General features: G+C 44.7%; 1 protein-coding gene across 2 annotated transcripts in view; it reads left to right on the forward strand.

Annotated features, from left to right (window-relative positions):
• The window catches only part of LOC140917713 (vascular endothelial growth factor receptor kdr-like), a 182,650-nt gene that overhangs the window by 124,766 nt on the left and 35,807 nt on the right, over window positions 1-22,077 (forward strand). Inside the window, exons 13-19 of one of the 2 annotated variants that reach the window (XM_073361074.1) lie at window positions 6,452-6,745; window positions 10,090-10,236; window positions 12,288-12,413; window positions 13,199-13,305; window positions 14,619-14,754; window positions 16,285-16,389; window positions 18,801-18,917. In XM_073361074.1, coding sequence (XP_073217175.1) covers window positions 6,452-6,745; window positions 10,090-10,236; window positions 12,288-12,413; window positions 13,199-13,305; window positions 14,619-14,754; window positions 16,285-16,389; window positions 18,801-18,917 — 1,032 coding nt within the window. The remainder of the gene's footprint in view (window positions 1-6,451; window positions 6,746-10,089; window positions 10,237-12,287; window positions 12,414-13,198; window positions 13,306-14,618; window positions 14,755-16,284; window positions 16,390-18,800; window positions 18,918-22,077) is intronic. The other variant, XM_073361075.1, reaches the window with a different exon arrangement.

Below are 22,077 nucleotides of genomic sequence, written 5' to 3' on the forward strand. Positions count from 1 at the left end.
CCTCCCACAGTCCTGACCCAGCCCAGCCCTGAACCTGTCGCGGCCAGGGGACAGGCACCTCTCCTCCAGGCCCAACCCAACCTGGCCTGGACTTGCCGCAGCTGCAGGAGAGGCGCCTCTCCCCCACCAGCCCTGGTGCTGCTGTTGTGAGAGAGAGGGGGGAGGAATCCTCTCTCCCCACCATAGCCCCGGGGAGCCCCACTGCACCCTGAACCCCTCATCCCCAGCCCCACCCCAGAGCCCTCAGCCCCCCTCAGCCCAACCCTCTGCCCCAGCCCTGAGCCCCTCATCCCCGGCCCCACCCCAGAGCCCTCACCCCCAGCCGGAGCCCTCAGCCTCCCTCCCCCACAACCATCTGCCCCAGCCCTGAGCCCCCTCCCATACTCCAAACTCCTCAGCCCCACCCCGCCACATGAATTTTGTTATGTACACCAATATGTGTACATAACACCTCACATATCACCTCCATATTGGTGCACATAACAAACTCCATTCTGCACATGGATGGGAAAAATTAGAGGGAACACTGGCTCAGAGTGCTCTGTGTTCCAATAATTTCTGGTCTAGGGAAAAGACTCTCCCTCCTCCTAGGATGCTCTTCTGAGAGAGACAGCACAGATCTCAGAAGTCCCAGAAACAGCCCTGTCGGGCTGGAGATCAGTTATTAATTATACACTTACCACTGCCATATATGAACCTTCATGTAGGCTTCATTCTGCTCTGAGCAGTGCCAGATATTATGTTTGGATGGGTTTCTCAATGATCAAATCAGTCTGTTCCCATTGCTATTCCACCCACAATGCTTTTTAATACTCTCCATCCTCTACTAAAACCAATTTTGTGGCTGCTCAATGTGGGAAATACAAGTGGAACAAGATGAGGTTCAAAGGGTGGCAGCCACCCATGGGCCTGTTAGTGGTAAAAACCTTTCACCCCACTAATGAAGCTGTTTTGTCCACAGAGACATTTGTTAGACAACTTGGCAGAAAGGTTAGTTTTCTCTGGAGCAGTTGGAAGTTTTATATTTCAAACCTTCTTTTAATTTTGTTTGAGGCCAATATTTTTCCATACAGGGAGCAAACGTTTAAGGCACCCATTTTTAACAGTCAGGAATAACTTACCAAGGGTTGCGGTGGATTCTCCATCACTGGAAATTGAATGAAGAGTGTGTGGGGTTTTTTCCTCTAAAAGATATGCGGTAGTTCAACCACTGTTATGGGATGTGAAGCAGGAATTAATTCAAGGAAGTCCGATGGCTTGTGTTATGCAGGAGGTGAGACTATATGATCACAATGGTCCTGTCTAGCCTTAAAACCTAAGAAAGCTGAACTTTGACTTCTACATTGAAAGGAGTTTTGACTTGGTCACAAATTTCTCTAAAGAAAAATGGAAAGAGAGAGAGAACAGCCCAGAAGGCATTTTATATTAACATTCCAGAGACAATGTGACATGAGCCCTCGTTATCCATGTGCTGCTTACATCAAACCATGTAGGGTTATTCCCATCACAAAATTGTCTTCTTTCCATCTGAAATATACCAGATCATGAACAGGGCTAGGAGAGACATTCTCACCCCTAAAGGGAAGCATATGAGTTCCATGCCATCCTGGAAGAAGGAGAGACATTAAAAGATAGCAACCGACTCACATAAATCAGATGTTTAAGGAAGAATGATGACATTTATGGATCACAAGTAAACTGAATCTTGCTAAATGCAGACAGCACAGTCCCTAAAGTGGAATTGTTTAGATTCCATTGGTAAAATATTACCAAGTCTGACCTGCAGCTTTGTCTCTTGGTGGGATGATCCTTTGCTGAGAGGTGCATGTGACTCCATCAAAGAGGCCAGTCCCCTTGCAGATGTCAGAAGAGCAACAACTCTGGGCCTGATTCACATATAGAAAAACTCTGCCCACCTTCCATACTGTGCAAGGCTGACAAAGAAGGAAATGTACAATTTTTCCCATCTTTTGTGGAATAGACATGTCTGGGTTTTGGATTCACAGACTCCTAAGACGCTGGAGAAATCACATGGAGAGTTGCCTCGCCATCTAGTCCCACAGCTGGAGGGAGAGACTGAGATGGTTTGTGAGATATGCCTGGGGTATCCATAATCACAGGGACCACAGCAGTTGTTTGCATATAAGGCTGGTCCTGATTATGGAAACTTGACTGCAGGTGGAGAAGGAGAGTATCTTGTGCATCAGACGGAGCTATGTCTAAATGCTAGGTCAATATTACATCCTATGAAAACAGGTCATGATCTGCTGCACACTGTAAGGTTTTAGTCTTTCCGACATGTTACAGCACCCTGCAGAACGAGACGTAGGGCAAAAGACAACATCCAATTTTTAGCAGTCAGGCTGCTGAGTGTGATGCAGCCAGAATCTGAGGCTTGATGACACTGGCTGGAATCAGGGTTTGAAAGTACACCGGGATGATGGATGGGCCTTTGTGAAGAGAGCAGAAGATTTAACAGAATTGATCCCAGCCACCCAAAGTCCAGCGCCTGCTCAGCTTCCATTTGTAGAGCTCGGTGGTTAATCCAACCACTAGTGAGCACAAAAATCTTGAACTCTCATTATCTCTTATTGTCCTATGTGAAATGACTTGATGAGTCTCAAGCCACTTTCAAATGAACAAGTAACCAAATCCCCAAAACCTCCTCCAAACTGGGGCCAGTTGGGTTCCTTGTTGAGAGTCCTTGCCAAGGAACCAAGTACAGAATGAGCCATGGAGACCGAACTCCCCTCTTGCTCTAGAGATAGTCCTTTCAGGTCAGGGTTGAAGTGTTTTGGCCATGCAGTGTAATGGGGAATAATGGGGAAACCTGCACATCGTTGTCCAGACTGCACCTGTTCTGGGTGAAAATATAATACTTCAGACTCCAGGGCCGCCAACCTGGCACTTTCACCAACATTAAATTCATTTCAGAAAGGAAAGAAAACTCGCCCTTTGACCTATTGCAATATCAGATTAATTCATTTGTCCTTCTACGGGCAGGTGCCTACAGAACTCACAGAGACACTGGAAATAGCACTGAAAGCTACTTTTAATATGTTTCATGGCCAGCAGAATACATTTCATTGCAGGGGGGTTGGGCATTACTCTAAAACCAAACCATATAAGGGGGCCATCTTTAAAGGGAAAATGATATCAGTAGATGGCAGAGCTATACCTTCTTTAGGCTCTTCCTGCAGGTGTCCTGGCTGCTTTGCCCAAGTAAAGCACTCACAGTACTTTGTGATAATTAGGAATGTCCTGTCCTAACTCTTACTCCAGTTTTTACATTCTACTTAGTTAAATCCCCCATACAGTTTCAATAAGATATCAGATTTGTCTTCAGTTTATACTGTCTACCCCAGTTTTGACACCTAGTTGCCCCATAGTAATATTTTGCATTGGGAAGATGCTATATGGTCAATATATCAAACTTTTAGGACTGCCTCACCACTGGTCAGGGACACCCACTGGAAGTAACTACTTTGGAATCTGTTGTAACACGAGAGGAGCAAATATCAGAAATTCCTGTTCTGAGAAGTCTCTTGCCTTTAGTCTCTGGTCTGCAACTTGGGCACGTCAACCACATACCACCCCATATGCATTGAGAACTTACAATCGAGCCCTATGTGTTTGTATAGCATCCAGCAAAATGGGACTTCAACCTGACTGACATCTCTGTGTGCTACTGCATTCAATATTAATAATAATTAATAATAAATAAACAATAACAACAGCTCCTCCTCCACCCTTATCTGGCTGTAACAAGAATGCAGAAAAATGGAGTGAACGATCTCTACTCGAAAGAAAATATTCTATGTCAGACATCAGATAAGAATCTGCTGTCAAATACTGTAATGCTTTAGGAATTGGACAATTCTACAAATGTTTGCCACTATCAATTTGCTCATTCCTGACATGTTTACAGGCCACATGAAAAGATCTGTGTTGCTTCAGATTGTCAGGCTCACCCCCTCTCTTGCTCTTTCTGCACTCTCTATGGCTGACAGGAGGCGTCTCCGCTATCCTGACAGGCTCAGACATGGAATTTGGGAAACAGCAGAAGTTTTAAATTATATACATTATTGTGCAAAGCACAGGAAATTAAAACCAATTAATTCCTTGTAAATACAAATGGTACCAGACTTCCCTTTTGATTTATGCTGACATTTTACCTTCCCCCAATGGTGCATTCCCAATTGTGTTAGGGAATCCCGCACAACTGGAGTGAATATCGCTACTACTAGCCCGTAATACAATACAGAAGACAAATGTGCAGAGACCGCTGATAAAAGAGAAAAGGCCACGTGGTTGGTTCTTACAGGAGACTTATTAGGTGTCTTATAAAATAGTGTCTGTTCAGAGAGAAGACATTAATTACATCTTAGGTTCAGGATTGTGAACGCTTAGTAGTCTAGAGATGGACTAAACTGTAACATTCTTTCAAAACTTAAATTCCTCCCTAGACAAGGGAGGAGAAAGGGGAGAGAGAGAAAGAGAGAAACTTTTTTTCTTTCCACTGTACCTAAAAATCAATAAATATTCTATCAGAGCAGATAGAGCTTCTTGAAAGGCTAATGAGATGGAAGAAAATAACAGAAGTCCCAGCTAAAAATATTCAAAATGCTAACTAAAAAAATGTCAGCAGAAGAAACGGAAAGTAAAACAACCCAACGCTGTGCTCCCAGAATGTTAAGTTAGTAGAAAAACATGCATGTGAAAAGTTCATTTGGGAGGCTAGAAAACTGAAAATGATTTTAGCTCAGAAAAAGGCACAGCTTAAGAAGAACTCAAGGCTCACCCAGGAAATGCCTCAAACCTCTGTGCGGGTTTCCAGCTAGCACTCCCCGCCCTAGACAGTGCATACCCAAAACCTTCTAATTCCAGCCACCATGGAGGAAGAGATTCCCCCCGCCCCCAGTCACTCAGTGGAATTCACCCTGTGGAAAAAGTAGAACTTTAAGGCTCTAATACTGCAAAGTCTCTCCACAATCAATGGCCATTTTCTTCATTTCACAAATGCAAAAGACCTAAGTGCTGAGATGTAAAGCTGGCATCCTGACCACTTGTGACAATGATTTCCTCTTGACAGTTACATTTTGAGACCAATCAGCCAGCTTTTAATCCATTTAATGTGGGCCATGTTAATTAAAAAATTAGAATTATATATATGTGGCAGATTGGGTATTTCTCAACTGTGGAGCGTGTCATGCTGTTAAGTGCAGTAGTTGCTCCTCCTACACTAAGTTCTGTCATTGCCAAAGTGCTGTCTGTTACATCCTAATTATTAGGAGGCCTTTAATGAATAGTTACAGAGCAGCATTAAAGCAAAGAACAAGCAGCTTTATTGCAAACATTCATCCTTGCTGGAGGACTATATAGAATGGACAATCCCTAATTGTCCTGTCCCAGCATATGCTGGGTCTTAAGGAAAATCTGGAAGGGAGTCTTCAGAGATCTCCACTTCATTTGCTCCAAAATCCTGATCTGCCAGATAGAAGGAGATCATTCCAGAGCCAACTGAGTTTATTATTAATGGGCCCCAATTGTGAAAGTAAGGCTCTGGGATGGACAGGTCATTGGAAATAGAATAAAAGGGAGGCGAGGAGACCATGTTTCCCACACTCCAGTTCTCTGGTGGCTCACACAGAGGGTGAGGATAATGTCTTGGGGTTAAACCGCTGAGTCTTTACTCAGAAACAACTTCTTTTGTCTTCAGTGGGATTCACATTGGCACTTAGCCAGTGGAAGTTTTGTCTGGAGTAAAACACAAAAAAGGTAAGGACCCAAGGATTCTGTCACAGATGAACTGGCTTCATACCTCCTGATATTTCTTTATTTGAGTCTATTAAAAGTTAAAGCTGCAAGGATTTTTAAATCATCTGTTCAGTGACCAAATAAATACCCCTTGAGGCAGATGTGACGAAGACAAATATTGGTATAGTAGAAATAAAGGAGGTTTCTAGGGTTGGGGAGATTGTGGAATTGTAGAGAAAGCCAATGTTACCTGTGAAGAACAATAATATGAGTGGGTTTTTTTACTCTGATAAAACAATATCTTGTGGCTTTGATTGTAGACAGAGGGAAAGCATCTCAAGCGTGCATATCAGTCTCCATGGAGAGCCGTCTCGTTTGATTACAAGTTAGCTTGATTAGCCTCAGCGCATTAACTAATTCTACACATCATTTTAGTTAATTACTGATTGTGTAGTTCTTAGTACACTCAGGGCCAAACTATGAAAGGCTCATGGACCAGGCAGTGGACACATATTTACCCAATTTGCAAGCACAAATGCTTGTTTGCATGTGCAATTGCAGGCTTTTGGGGTTTCATTTTTCTGGCTCATCCCATTGTGTTGGTCTTTGAAATTTGGCCCTCAAGGTGAAAACAAGCAGCCAAAAATCCTCTCAGTTGTGCTTTCATTCCAGGTGTGTTTTCTCTTTCCCCTAGATGTAAAATCGGGTCTGCAGACAGACCGACCGATCACCACCATTGTTGGGAGTGATGTTCAGCTGACCTGCAGAGCCTCCAGATACATTTACAATCACCTGGCATGGTACTACCCCTCCGCACAGGTCGTGCCTGCCAGCTTCACGCAGGAGCAAATTGACAGATACTCCATTTCCTTGACACTGGCCATTAGTAACGTCACCAAGGAACACGCTGGATGGTACAAGTGCAGCGCTCAGAATCGACACAACAGCACGGAAGTGCAAGAACAGCACACCCAGCTCAACGTTAAAGGTAGGCCTTGTTGTCTGAAAACAACAACTAAAGGTACTATGAGCAGGGTGCTGAGCATCTGCCATGCCCACCGATGTCCTTGGGAATGGCAGGTGCTCAGGATCAGTCAGGTATTGCCTGGATGTATTTTTCTGTTGTGTTAACAGTTGACTACAATGACCTCTACACATGTAGCACCTTTCATCGGAAAGGATCCCAAATGGCTTTACAGATCTCTAAGACCTGATTTACAAACCATGGGCCAAATCCTGAGCTGGTGCAAATCATCATAGCTCCATTGAATTTGATCGAGCTACACTGATTTCCATCAATTGAGACATGGCCCTGTACACGCAGGAATTATTTAGCCCATCTGCGCCACGCCCCTGACATGCTGCAGCTATTTGACAGTGCACAGCAGTGCCTAAGCACCATAGCTTAGGATAGGTTGGCCACTTGAGACGACAAGGGAGAACCGGTTGAGCCTGGCGTTTGCAGTACTGAACGTGGCACCTGACCAGAGCACCAGCCCCGTTCCTATGCAAAGTGCTGTGGAATCTTCAGTCACCACATGCAGCAACTACAGCAGCATCATATCCTCCTAACTCCACGCTGGGGTGTTGATTTAGTGCAGACTCAGAAGAACAAGCACCACCTACCATCTTGCCAACCCCACCAGCATGTCTCTTGGGTGGCCCACCCAAGGTCTGTCATGCTTTGGTAAAACATCCAATGAGATTACATCCCATGATGATTACCATGGTTATATGTAACATGAATAAGATTAGGAGTCCTAGTGGCACCTTAGAGACTAACAGTTTATTTGAGCATAAGCATCCGATGAAGTGAGCTGTAGCTCACGAAAGCTCATGCTCAAATAAATGTGTTAGTCTCTAAGGTGCCACAAGTCCTCCTTTTCTTTTTGCGGATACAGACTAACACGGCTGCTACTCTGAAACCATGAATAAGATTTAGGCCCGTCAAATGTAATTGCAAAGGACATTGGCCAGGAGCATGGTATCGAAGGGTATTCACTCTTTACATTTAAAGCAATAGCAGGTTTTTCTTTTCTGTATCTTGACTCCAAGAACCCATCTCTTTAAATTTAGTGTCAACAATAAATATTACAGAGCTCAGTGTCCTTGCTATCTGTGGCTATCTAAAGACGACAGGCTGGAATCTTGTCCCACTTTTACACCAGCGTAAGCCCACTAATTTCAGTGGAGTTTCTCCTGATTTATACTCGTGTGAGTACGGGCAATCAGGCCTCAGACTTCTAAGAAGGAGGCGGTACCAGCAGAAGGGTTGTGAGGCCCCAGGTCTTCTCATCTGTCTTCTAGCGGAGAACAAAAAGCGTGGAACAGAAGTGGAGCATGGGGGAGACCCTAAGCAAACTGTGCCTACCCAGGTAGTGGAGAGCACAGTTATTCACAGGGCGTTTGAGTGTGATCCCGAAGTTAGGTTCTGCACTTAGACGATTGCGAGTAGGCACTAGAGAGACAGGCAGGGACAGACATGCTGCAGTAAGCCCCTGCCTGGTAAGGGCCAGCCCATGTTGTGCTAGCTCCACATGTCACGGTCAAGTAAAGCTGTTACTAGCAGTTTCAATGCAGTGTCCTTCATGAGTGCAGACAGAGACATTATCATGAGATCTACAAACACGCATGCAGACACAGAGAGAGAGAGACGGAAAAAATTCTCACCCACACTATAGCTAGCGCTGTTCTGATGCCTGCGTGGGCAGTGCCTGGGTGACTTATTAAAACAATAAATCAATGCATCGCTCTTCTCTTTCCAATGGCCCAAGGGGGGAAAGAGACTATGACTCCTTCTGTCATTTCCTGTACTGGTCTTTCCCCCGTAACTAGTGTCCTTACCACCCTTCACAACAACCAGATGTGCAGGCACCAAGTCCTTTTCTGCACATTGCATTCAAGCAATTCACTTTCTTTTCCCCTTGCAGATATTTTTGTTCACTTAGTCAGATTTCCACCTACACAGACACCTACACACAGTGGCAGGGGGGTGGGGGGAACAACAGCTAGGCTATTAGTACACATACAGAAGAGCTGGGATTTTGAACATGTCTTTCTGTGAGTTACCAGTTGCTTCTTATTTGTCTGTGGTGGCTGGGAGGCAATTCATCCTGAGAGCATGCTACATGAGCACACTTTCCCCAAAACACTTCTCCTCCCACTATAGAAAACCAGCCATGAAGCCTTTCAATGTCCCTTTCCGATTCTGCGTGTATTGGATCTTCCTCTTTATCCTATGCGCACTGGCTATTCTCCATGTTTCAGGCTGTTTTTTACAGTGTACTCTGGGCTTTGTTCTCTGGGGTCCTGCACCTTTTGCAGTCATTGACAGCAGTGTAAAATGAATACGAAGTGTGGGTAAAGCGCTTCCGTGCTGAACTTTGCAGTGGTGTAAATGACTGCACACAAGGTACTGGGCAACAGAGACTCCTAGCATTTTCCTCTCTTTTCTTTGCTCCTTTCTTTACGCTCCCTTTGTGTGTTTTTGCTCTGCCCCCAACCTGATCCTTTGTTTTTCACAGGGACTAAGTAACATTCAACTCTGAGTGAAACTTAGTCCTGGTCTACACAGGGGGGGGCGGAAGGGGAAGGGATTGATCTAAGTTACGCAACTTCAGCTACGTGAATAACATAGCTGAAGTCGACGTACTTAGATCGACTTACCGTGGTGTCTTCACCGCGGTGAGTCGACTGCTGCCACTCCCCCATTGACTCTGCCTGCGCCTCTCGCAGAGCTGGAGTACAGGAGTCAATTTATCACGTCTAGATGAGACAAAATCGATAAATCGATCCCCGCTGGATCGATCACTGCCGGCCGATCCAGCAGGTAGTGTAGACATACCCTTAGTGGGTTTGAAATTCAGCAAAATGAATTTGCCAATTCCTAATGAAAGACATGCTCTGTTTGTTGGTTTTGCTCACCACACACCTTTTTCATTAATAAACCTTTCTGCAGCCAACACATTAGGGCAAGGCCTTTATGTGCCGATGAAAATGTAAGTCTTTAGAAGATGCCTCCTTAAGGCCAGGTCTACACTATAGCTTTACATTGGTATAATTACATTGCTCAGGGGTGTGAAAAACCCACTCCCCTGAGTGATGCTCTTATACCGACCAAAGCCCCAGTGTAGACAGGGCTATGCTGACAGGAGGGCTTCTCCCATCAACATAGCTACCACCTCTCTGGGAGGTGGATTAACTGTGCCCATGGCAGAGGTTCTCCCGTAGCTTCTTCACTGAAGCGCCTCCAGGGCAGTTGCGCTGCTGTCGCATTTTAAGTATAGACCTGCCCTCAGACTGATGGTGTGTTGTTTTCCTTTGTGAATGCAGCAAAGGCAGTGCCACATATTATGCAGAACCTCGCAGACCGGGAGGTTAACATCAGTGGCAAGATCATGCTGGAGTGCAGAGTAAATGGAACCCCAACGCCTCATATTGCGTGGTGGAAAAATGGCTACCCCATTTCACCTGCTTCAGGTGAGTGTGGACCACAACAGGTGCCGAAAGGGAAACAATGGTAACGTGTTCACAGATTTGCAAGCCGTGTTGGTCCCGGATTCTCCCCTGCCTGGCATTTGGTGGAGTTGTTAACAGCAGTGCGTGATGAGTGCCAAATGCTATCAACCCAGGACGCTGTAAATGACTCAGACCACATTATCTACACCTGGCTGCTGATGTGATTTGCAAATGGGATTACAGAGGCCAAAATAACCAACTAGCTTCAAACCAGTGCTTGATTATACGTGCCCAGTTTTGCACATGCCACTGCTTGTGCCTGCAGAATTGACCATATATGTGCAGAACTGACACTGGCAAGGGAAATCAAGGTGCTGAGCACCCAGCTGCCCATCAGGCATGTCCAAGATGGTTCTTTATGCGTACAAAAAGCAGGGCGCTTCACCGCTTGCTAAGCAGTATCTAAAAATGTGAGCCTGAACTGCTGGATGTTCTTAAGGCCTGATCTGGAGCTTGTTGAAGTCAATGGTAGTGTCTCCACTAAGGATCACTTAGCCGGCTGCAGGGCATAATATACTGTGTCTTTATTTCCCTCAGCATAAAACAATGATGAGAAACAGCTGTCAGCTCAGCCAACACACACACGGGCAGTGCTGCCCCAGGCTTGGAATGTTTGCCTGAGCTTGGAATTCTTTCCTGGCCCCTCTATCCTGAAATACCCTTTATGTCATGGAGAAACCAATGTTAGTAACTGGTTCCTCTCACTTTAATTTTGCTTCTCGGGTTAGGAAATCTAGAATCCTCCATAACTCAGATCAGACCGTTCTGAGCAGAAGCTCTTAACAGCTAGTGAAGTTTTATAAATAATTCGAGAGGCAAGCATGTAACTCATCCAACTGATGAACACATAAAAAATATATCTGAAAAAACCACCTCAGGGTAAATATTTCAGCGCTGTGCATGGTGAGTTATGTGCACAGCTCTTGTTAACAACAGAATTCATGGGCAGAACACACTGCAAACTTAAAACCTTTGGACTCAAGGCCCAATGTATTTCCCCTGTTCTGTTAATGGCATCTTCTTAGTAAACCAAATGAGCTTGGAATCGTGTGTCACCGAATCAGAGAAATTGAAGCTAGCGAAGGCTGAGTTAGGCCACATGTAGGCCATCTCCTCCCTCATGAATGCAAGATTGAGCCAAATAGTGGGTTCTTCAGGGCTTTGTCCCCATTTTAAATGTCTCAAGCTCATCGTTTCCCTTGGGAGGCAGTGCTGTAGTCTTAGACATTGCTGTCTCACTGACATTTAGCCTCAGTTTTCCTTTCCTTCATTGTATCCCGTTATGCCCTGGCCAGGCCACCTTGGATCAATCTACATAATTCCTTTTCCTACTGAGCACTACATTGTGCCAGGTAGGTACAGTCCTCCACAGAGGAGGAGAGGGGTCACTTCTTGGAGAGGCATTGTGCCTTAGCAGGCAATACAGTCGCTCATAAGCTCCAGGTGTGTGGGTGGGGACTCAGTTTGAACTCCTCACCCAGTGAGGTGCAGCCCCTCTGTGCCCCTCCGGCCTGGCCTGAAAAGCATATTGGGTTAATAAGAGAGTTGTATTTAATATGTTCTAATGACATCTCCTCAAATGCAGTGCAACTCTTGGGCTGGGAAGGGGAGAGGCAAATCCTGCTGGGAGTTTTGCAGGTGCAACGGAGAGCAGCATTTGTCCCAGTGAGCTCATTCTGGGCCCAGTCATGCCCCCATTGCCTTCCATGGGAGCAGTATCAGGCTGCATGAATAAAATACATCTGTTCTGCACAGGCTGCAAAGTTGTCACTGTGGAGTTAACATGACAAGTGCATTGAGAGCAGGTGGCCAGGGAGGGGTTTGCAGCATGGTACCGCAAACAAAGGTGAATATAACATACCAGCACTAGAAGATCTCTTGTGGCTGCTACTGGAGGTACCAGAGCAGGGCTGCAGTGGCCATTGAGGCCATTTTCAACACAGCTCCTGTTGGACATTCTTTCTTGACAAATATATTCTGCAATCAAATGAAACTGTATCCCTCTAACACAGGAATTTCCATGGAAAATAACACCCTGGTCATCGAACGAGTGAAAAAAGATGATGAAGGCCTCTATGAGTGTAGGGCTTCCAATGAAATGGGCAATGACAGCACTTCAGCATTTATTAAAATACAAGGTGAGTTCACAAGCTCATGCACAAGCTTGGTGAAACAGGCTTAATTTGGGGAAAAGACATTATACAGCCCCCACGCCCTCAACCCCCACCCCCACTCCACACACAGATACAGGGCAGGCTTGGATAAAGTAGGAACTGACTTAATCCCTTGCTCAAAACTCAAAGTGAATCCCCTTTGAGGTTCCAGGAAGTTTACATGGTCACATAAAGACATAGGACCTGAAGCAGGTCAATATGTCTTCATGTCTGGAACACCCTGATAACAACTCTATCACAGACACAACATATGCTACACAAAGTGAGATATGGTCAATATAACTTGAATGTTTCATGGGGAATCATATAATACAGAGTTCCCAGCCTTTTCACACTGGAATCTCCTTAAGGTTCCCTCCGATTTAGCCAAGAGTTAGCTGGGACCACCTTCCAATTAGCCATAGGAAAAGAACAGCGTGATTGCAACCCATGACACCTGTTCATGATCCATAGGTTGAGAACCATAGTATCATACTTTGAACACTTGGCATTGATAATATAAAGTAATGGCACTCAGTGGATATCCTGCCCACCTCTGCCAAACCATTGTCTCTGTGTCTCTTGGTTAGAGATGGTTTCCTATATCCTTGCCTACAGCAAGTGAATGAAAAGGCTCCCACCACATGTCATGGCATTTCATGGCTACCATTTTTCTGAAAGGAAGCATGGTTGATGGAATTACACGTTTTATTATTTATTTATAATTTAATTTTCGCACTGAATTTAAATCCGATGCATTTAATTTACAGGCTCTGAAGAAAAGTCCAATATTGAAGTTATCATTTTGGTCTGCACTGGTCTAGCAGCTACCCTTTTTTGGCTTCTTCTGACCCTTTTCATTCGGAAAATGAGAAAAGTAAGAGAGCTTCCATATTGTACATGGAATTGAAATGGACTAGAGCTGAGCTCTGGGCTTGGATCCAGTTAAGACTAAGCTTCAGAGTTCAGGATTGAGGTCGACCTGGGACAGATGGTGACAAAACTGTATGAGCTGTTCTCGTGAAATTTCAGGCCAACATTCCTCTTGATTAATTACTTGACATCTTGTGAGATCAGCTGTACTTATGAGATTTCTGCCATCTTGGTCAGCATCCAATCAGATCAGGAAAACAGGCCCCTTTCTCTTGTGGATCTAACATGGATTCAGAAGCATCCAAGAATGTTTGGAGACAGGCATTCAAATCCTAAACCCCTTACAGTTCTGGTTTCAGCCCATCTCAAATAAGGTTTTCCCTAAAATGTAGTTAGTGAAGGGAGCGCTGGTTTAAGTATTGTTGTAGGATGTTACAGTCTGTTGTTTGCTCTCAAGCTGGGCTCAAACCACAAAAGTTCATTATGTTTCGATGGCTCATTTACTCCTTGGCCTCTCTCCTGAGACTCCAAAGAAGTGGGCCCTAAATTAGGTCCAAGGAGTATTTGATAAAGTAAATCATATTTAGGGTTGTTCTTTCTTGCTTACATAAACAAAAAATATGGTATAAGATGCTAGTTCTCTTGTTTGGATGCAGCCCAAACCACAGTCTTAATGTTGATCTTCTGTAATTTGTATGAGTGTTCACCACATTTACAACAGAACTGGGAAGAATCATTCAAGTTCAAGTTTACTCTGTCTCTCTCCAGGACAGCAGAGGTGCTAGACCCAATAGATCTTGTGTCATCATTTACACCTGCATAAAGTGGCCATAAGGGGAGCCCAAATCAGACTTTTCCCCTCAGTGGCACCCATGTTGACACGTAAGCCTGTTTCTAAAGCACGATGCCTTGAGTTGTTAAGGAATTGGAGAGCTGTCCAACAAGGCACTCAAAAATGTTGCTTTAATCTCAAGGATTTCCCACAAGTAGTAGCAGTGTTGGGTTTCTCTAATGTATGTAGAGACTAATGATATTAAGGGACTTTACATCTTCAAGGAATTTTACAAGCATTAATTAGTTAATCCAATCAACACACACGTAAGGCCAGCATAGATAAGTGTTATTTTCCCCATTTTACTGATGAATAAATTGAGGCATGGTGTTGCCAAGATATGTTCAAAAGCCACAGATGGGTGTTAGTGTCAGAACCAGGACTAGAACTCAGAGAGGCCTGGTACCCAAGCCTACGCAAATTCCACTAGATCACACCTTTCTCTCAAGTTACAGCCTGTGAATTGGTTATTTTCCTGTTTTTAGCCGGATGCCACAGATATTAAAACAGGATACCTGTCAATCATAATGGACCCAGAGGAAATGCCCCTTGACGAGCAGTGTGACCGTCTGCCATATGACAGCAGTAAATGGGAGTTTCCAAGAGACAGGCTGCGGCTTGGTAAGCAGTACAGACATTATTAATGTCAAGGATGGTGATATCCTATGGCCTTGAATGTTGGACCATAGCAGATGACAGAGGCTACCCTAGCCCCCATGGCCAGTGCTCTTCCATCCTTGGAGGAGAATTGACAGTGGTTCCAGAGTCAAGGATTGTTCTCCATGGGAGTGGTGCTAAAGGTCTCCTTCGAAAATACAGATGGCATCTTACAAAATGGCTATCATTTGCCGTTGTTCTCAGTGGAAGTGAAACCAAGATGTCCTCAAGGAAGGCAGTGTCCCTTGGCAGGATTGGCAGCCACCCTCTTCCCCCAGGGAAGAAGGCAGATATTTTGAAAGAAGGCGGGTCTTCATGAAATAGTTTGTAGAAGAACGTTATTCACCTTGTTGACGGAAAACAACTTTCCATTAAGAGAAACTGACCAAAAAATTATGATTAATGTTTAAAATTCTTTTCAGAACCTACCCATTGAACAAAATCTACTCGGGGGGAGGGGGGAATCCTGGGGGCCAGCAGGGGAATTTAGAGACTAGGAGGGAGGGGAAAACTGGTCTGGGGGGGGGCATGTAGCAGCAGAGGGAGGAGGAAATGGTGTGTGTTCAGGGAAGTGTAGGGGTAGGCACGGGATTTCAGAGGAATGTGGGTGGCAGGAGCTGGGGGAAACTGGCCAGTTTGCTCTGCCTGCTTAGTGCAGCTCCAGAGCAGGGGAAGCAGTCAGAGTGTCCTGGTAAAAATGACCCTAACTGTTCAAATCAAATAAAGATTTAAAGATGCACACTATATATCTTCTAGTCCAGTGGTTCTTAAACTTTTCTACTGATGACCCCTTTCACATACCAAGCCTCTGAGTGTGACCCCCCTTATAAATGAAAAAGACTTTTTAATATATTTAACACCATTATAAATGCTGGAGGCAAAGCGAGTTTTGGGGTGAAGGCTAACAGCTCGCGACCCCCCATGTAATAACCTTGCATCCTGACCCCTAGTTTGAGAACCCCTGTTCTAGTGGCTAGGGGGAAAACCCAAATGGGACCATTCTCTTTGTGTTTCTTGTATAGTGTTCATATCTGACATTTTTAATAATTCAAAACAAGCAGCTTCCAGATAAAAGCTACATTGCCGTGAAGTTAAAGTTGAGTACATGTCAATAACTGCAGAGTGGGAGAGTGGACATTCTTTAGGTGCCCTCGCTGTGCATTTCCGTCCTTAATATCTTTGGATTTCTCTTTCAACCTGAACTCTGGGTTGGGAAGGGTTGATTTGGGGATAATTGCACGTAATGTTTTTACCTTTCTCTTATGTCAGCCTCAACTCCAGTTTAAAGCCATTTTTAGCTGGGAAGTATATTACATACTGTATTGTGGGCAGATCACGTGTACATACATCTATTATTGACTCTTCATCTATGCTGTGCCTGGGCTCTGGTGTCCTATATTTTTTGCAAAGCTAAGATTAATGCATGTTTCTCTCTTAGCTGATGCAGACTGTCCTCAGCCCCCTACGGCTCATTCTTGACTCTTTCTTCTCTAGGTAAAACACTGGGTCACGGTGCTTTCGGGAAGGTCGTGGAGGCATCTGCTTTTGGTATCGATAAATCTTCAACCTGCAAAACAGTTGCCGTTAAAATGCTTAAAGGTACATTTCTCTGAGAGCTTTCAGACAGTTCCTCTGGACACACGTGGGTAACAAGGTTTCCAGTGCTCAGCTCTAAACCAGTCCTGAGGACATTGGGTTTGGAAGGGAATGGATTTGCCACATGGGACAATTAGTCATCATACAGGGGATGTCAACGTGTGGGAAATGACAAGTGGGCTCCACGCTATGCCCCTGATGTAGCCTTATATTCCTAGAGGAGGAAAACAGCATCCTCCATGTCTGTGGGGTTAGGAGGGAAACAGATTACAGACTGTAATTGCATTAGTCTGAAATTGTGTCGAAACCATCGATCCCAGCCCTTCCAGATGTGGAACAGTTCAAGGGGTTGAAAAGGAGCGCTGCCAAGGGAGTGAATTAGGGACAACTTTCTTGCAGTTATTAAAATGAAGGAATGCTTTTACCATCCAGCCAGGCAGGGAGGGGGCCGGTGAACTTGGAGCATATGTTGTTTCCAAATGACATTTACATACAAAGCCTCTGCAGACAGTTTGTGAATAAATACATCATCTGGCATGTTGGGTGCATGGGTTTGTGGGTTTTAACTGGTCACTTGGTTTCTTTTCAAATATACAAGTGATTTTCTTTGGGTGGGGCTACACTCGCTAGCCCAAACTGCCATATAGTGTTGCTGTGTAATAGTGTTAACACCTTCAGCTTTACAATGTGGCTTTTGTTGCCAGCTGCCTCTCCTGCTCCTCCACTACCCACCCCTCCCCTCAGTGCCAGATTTCCGCTACTTGCCAGTACCAGCTTTCTGTACCTTCTCTGGACCTGCACTGGGCCAATGAGGTCTTCAGATCCCCCTCTCTCTGCTGTTGTTTGTCCCACTCTACACCCCTCTTCAAGACGTGAGCTGAAGTTCCCAAAGGCCCTTGATTGACCCAACTCTCCCCTGGCTCCTCCACCCCACACAGTTTTCCGCAGGCTGCCTCCCAGCTAACCCTGCCCAAGAAGTCTTCTGGCAGTGCCTTACACCTTCCTCCTGGCTGCTGCTGCATCCTTCTTGCTTCATCCATGGCCCCCCATCACCACCCAAAATGCCATCCCCACCATGAATGCAGCCATCAATAAACTAGAACCTCTGGTGAGAATCTATTCATTCAGAAAGGAGAAGGCCCTAGAGGTGGCAGCATTACAGTGATTCCATGAATGTAAATTCCATGAAGCTTGTTGGTATCTCCTTCAAAATAGAAGGCAGAATGTAAATGTAATAGATTGTCATAAAGAATTTCAGATGATGTTCAATTTAAATGTTATTGGGCCTGGTTCCCATCTCAAAGCCATGTAAATCAGGTTGAACTCCACTGAAGTCAATGGAGTTAAAACTCTTTATGAGGCATAAGAAATGCAAAGATGCTGGGAAATCTGTTCATAGACAATTCTGCAACCAGAAAAAGAGGCTAAGTTTGTCAAAATAAATGATTTGTTATAAGTTATTCACTGAGCTCTAAAGCTAACCCCCAACCGTCAGACACGCAGACTGCGAGCAGTGGTAGGAAACACGCAACAACCCAGCATTATCCACCCCTTTTTGTTTTGTTTGTTTTAATCATGAAAATGATACAAAGATGATAGTAGACAATCACTAGTTACAGTGCCAACCATATGGAAAATATATGGTGTCAGAAGCAGGATCAATACTGAGGAAATGTCCATGTAACTCAGACAAGGCCTAGTACTCAGGAGCTATGGTCCCTCTCCTGACTTTGTGAAATACAACAGAATCTTGTTAGTCTGTGTTTCACATACTTTACAACTCACACACAGACATGGCCACTCTGCCCACTTGTTAAGGATGATTTAATACCAGCGACAGCACTGTAGTGAGGTCTCATATGACCGAGACTTGGTTATTTTACAAAAAGTTCTGGGGTACACTGAGTAGCACACTATGGGGCCTGACTTTCAGATGTGCTCCCATTACTTGGAGTGGTGAGAGCTGAGCACCTCTGAAAAGTAGATCCTGTGAAGTATTATTGCAGAGAGTTGCTACTAAACTGCAATCACCAACAAGCACTGAAAAAAAACATTTTCTCTTGCATTATCTCCTTGCTTTTTTGGATGTGTTTGTTCACTTGCTAAATTTGCAAAATTTAGTTCTTTGCAAAGGTTCTCCCAGTATCTAGGTAGCATTAGAGAGGTTCTACTGCAGGATAATAATCCATGGTGACCCACTGTAGAGAAGACAAGAGACACCCAGAGGGCAAAGTGTTATTCCATTGCAGAAAGGTCACAGCAGGCGGATGAGTTCTTATCTATTTAGGAGTCTGAGAGGCAGAGATAGCACAAGTAACCTCGGTGGGTTTTGTTTTCAAGTATAAACAGGATTTTCTGTGTCCTGTTACAAATATCCTGTTGTGTAAAGATGGCTTTGTCCTGTTTATCTTAAGCAGAATGCGCAACTACAAATGAGTGCAAGGCTTTAATGTCCGAGCTGAAGATCCTCATCCACATAGGACACCATCTGAACGTGGTCAACCTGCTGGGAGCCTGCACCAAAGCAGGAGGTAAGAAACCATCCTCCCACAAAGCATTCAGCAAATCCATGCTCAGTAATTGTGCTCGGTTGCAAGAGCAATTCTGCAGCCATGTCATCTTCATGGTCATCAGCAGGGACAGAACAAAGGATATTCTGCTTCAGAAACATAGGCCCTTACTCTTCAGGCAAAAAGGAGAATCTTCGTTAGCTATTAGGGGTCATGTCCCGTGGGAGGGTCTCCATTACTGGGTGTTATTACAGCACACACATGCATGTCTAACTTTCCAACCAATAGAGTGCTAGCAGTGTACACACATGAGCTGGTGCCCAGTACAATACAGTATAACCTGGCAGCTGCCACTGAAGTTGTGTGGGGGGAGAATTTGGCAATGTGTAATTGATGGCTTTTGAATTCCTTCCTAACACATACGTTCCCTTCATTTTCTCTACTTTTCTATCTATCTAAGTTACTTATGTGGCCCAGTATATGAGCACCTCACAACCTTTTATGTATCTAGCCTCACAACACCCCTGTGAGGTTGGCAAGTACTAATATCTCCATTTTACAGAAAGGAATATGAGGCACAGAAAGTCTAAGTGGCTTGTCCAAGGTCACACAAAGAGTCTCTGACAGAGCAGGGACTTGACCCCAGGTCTCCAGGGTCCTAGCCTACTGCCTAAGCAGTGGAGAATCCTTCCCCTTCTTAGCCTGCCCTTTAAAACAGTGCTGGCTCTCTTTGCTTTATGCTTTTAATTACAGGGTAACATCTACCATCGATGTATCTTCAGTGTTTATGATGAACCTTGAAAACAATCTCCAAACAATGTGGGAGAAGGGTTGAGGACAAAGAAACCAGGGTAAAATAAATGGAGACAGAGAGATGGTGCCCACATTGGTAACTGTCTGAGGAATTAAAGATATCATTTTCCCAAGGGACATCTAGTTGCCAAGCCAAAGGGAAAAAAAGCAATGTTACTAAGATAATTGGCAGGATGACAGGAGATAAATTATCCCGCAAACCAGACATTCACAGTTCACAGTAGAACAGGCAGGAGACAGCAAGTGGCAGACCCTGCCCTAATCTGGAAGCCATGGATTTGGAATCCGCAGGAGCGCTGAGGCAAGAGACCACTAGCTTTGCAAACCACAACTGACTGGAGAGTCACATTGGTCTGAAATGTTTTGAGGATTTCAGAGGAACAGGCAAGCTATCCCTGACGCTGGGCTGCTGACCTGTGATTAAGGGGGGAGGGAAGTTGTGAGCCATGGTGGCAGTGCCTCCTACCAAATCAAGCCAAGAAAACTGGGAGATAATACTTAGTAAAATATCAGTGTGATGGCTTGACATAACCAGACGCCCAGAACAGTCTCATGCAACTGTAGCCACTAGCCATTAACCTGAACACTAATATGACCCTAATGTTTGCACCTTATTGAGTTCTAATCATAGCAAGGTCCATGTAAGTGAACGTGATCCTTTGCCTATTGTGACTATCCATTGCTTGAGTGTACTTGTCCCCAGGTGGTCCTCAGTATCCCACTTGGAGCATTCAGTAGCCTCTTTCCCTACCCTGCATCCTTCTGGCTGAATAGGCCCTTTTAGTGCTACCTCACTAGTTGCTCAAAGAAGTCACTGCTAAAACCTGGAGAAGAAAGAGACTGGATGTGGAAGGCAGGTTTCCCATATGGCATTACAGAGCACTAACTGCGTAGCCTACAAGCAAGCTCTAGTTTGTTTGCTTTTGAACGATGCCGGTGGAAACTGAAGAAAAATAGCCTAGAGCTCACAAGATAGACATTGGGATAAGAGTTTCCATTAAAATACCATTTCTAAGCACAGGGCTTTCTCATTCTTTGTTAAGTTTTATATAGCTTGTAATAGTACTCTTGATAATTGCTCCCATTAAACGTGCACAATACATTATTTTAACAATATCTGCCCCTTGCAACGTCACTTTGAAACACCTTGTCAGAGCATCTGATGTTAAGCACTTAGCACTAATGCATGCTCTAATATGCTTTATAATAAGGAATTAAAATATGAAGATGCTGCATCTAGGAAACATTTCAGAGGCATGAATAAAGCACTTGGTGGCACTTTAAAGTCATGCCGGAATCTGCATTTCTTCCGAGAATCCACTAGCCAGATTTGACTTTAGTTTCCTGAGACAATGTTCCGTCTGATCTTTTCTTTGCACTGTAAGAAGCCAGCACTGGTTTGGGGGAGTAACCTAACGCTGTGGGGCAGCGGTGGCAGAGGCACCATAGTGATACAGAAGAGACAGTAAAGACCAGTGGCAGGATCAAAGATGAGTTGCAGAGCTATAGTCACCTGGATCTCCCCCAGCTTGCAGACTTCAGAGCAGCTGACTGCTTGCTGCAGTGTATCAGTTCCTGTTCTGACTGCTCCTCAGTCATAGCCTTCCAGCCCATGCCCTCTTTAGACAGGCTGTGGTGGTGACATTGATATCCACATTAGATCAGCTGACACCACAGAGGTGACTGCATTTATGCAAAGAGTGGTGCTGTGTATATATAGTACTATATGAACCTTGGGCTTGATTTTCAAAGGTGCTGAGCACCCACAGCTGTAACTGAAGTCAATGGGAGTGGCATGTACTGAGCAGGCCCACGGCGTACAGTGCCTACGTGGTAGCACTTTAGGATCCTTACAACTGAAAGGCCCTATTGAAATACAATACAATGATATTATAGTTAAGTAAAAAGCCTCATCTTCTCCCCTTTATCTGGGTTACCCATTCCCCGGTGCTGTTTGCAACCCGGTTCTTCCTCATTTTGAGCCAGTAGAGAGATTTCAAATAAAATGTCTCTCTTCCCTGTTTGCTCCCCATCAACTCTTCCCCACTGCTCTGTTTTCAATCCCATGTTCTCAGACTTATTTATGTCAAACTGAGCCAAACAGGTACACCACGGCACAAGACTGTGTGTGTGTATTTCTGACACATGCAGATAAGAGCTTATTGCTTAGGGTTTGCATGTTCACTGAATGGCCTGATGCAGCCCTTGGCATTTTTCCTTTGAAGTCTGAACTCAAGAGTCTGAATCTGAAGTTTCCAGATGGAACAAGGTTTACAGAGATGAAAGGCTGACCACTTAGGATGGATAATAATAGGTGTTTACATGCATTCTAATCCCATGACTTCACCTTCCCCTACATTTGAGGCAT

This window comes from Lepidochelys kempii, chromosome 9 (genome assembly GCF_965140265.1).
Source record: "Lepidochelys kempii isolate rLepKem1 chromosome 9, rLepKem1.hap2, whole genome shotgun sequence".
Lineage (NCBI taxonomy): Eukaryota > Metazoa > Chordata > Testudines > Cheloniidae > Lepidochelys > Lepidochelys kempii.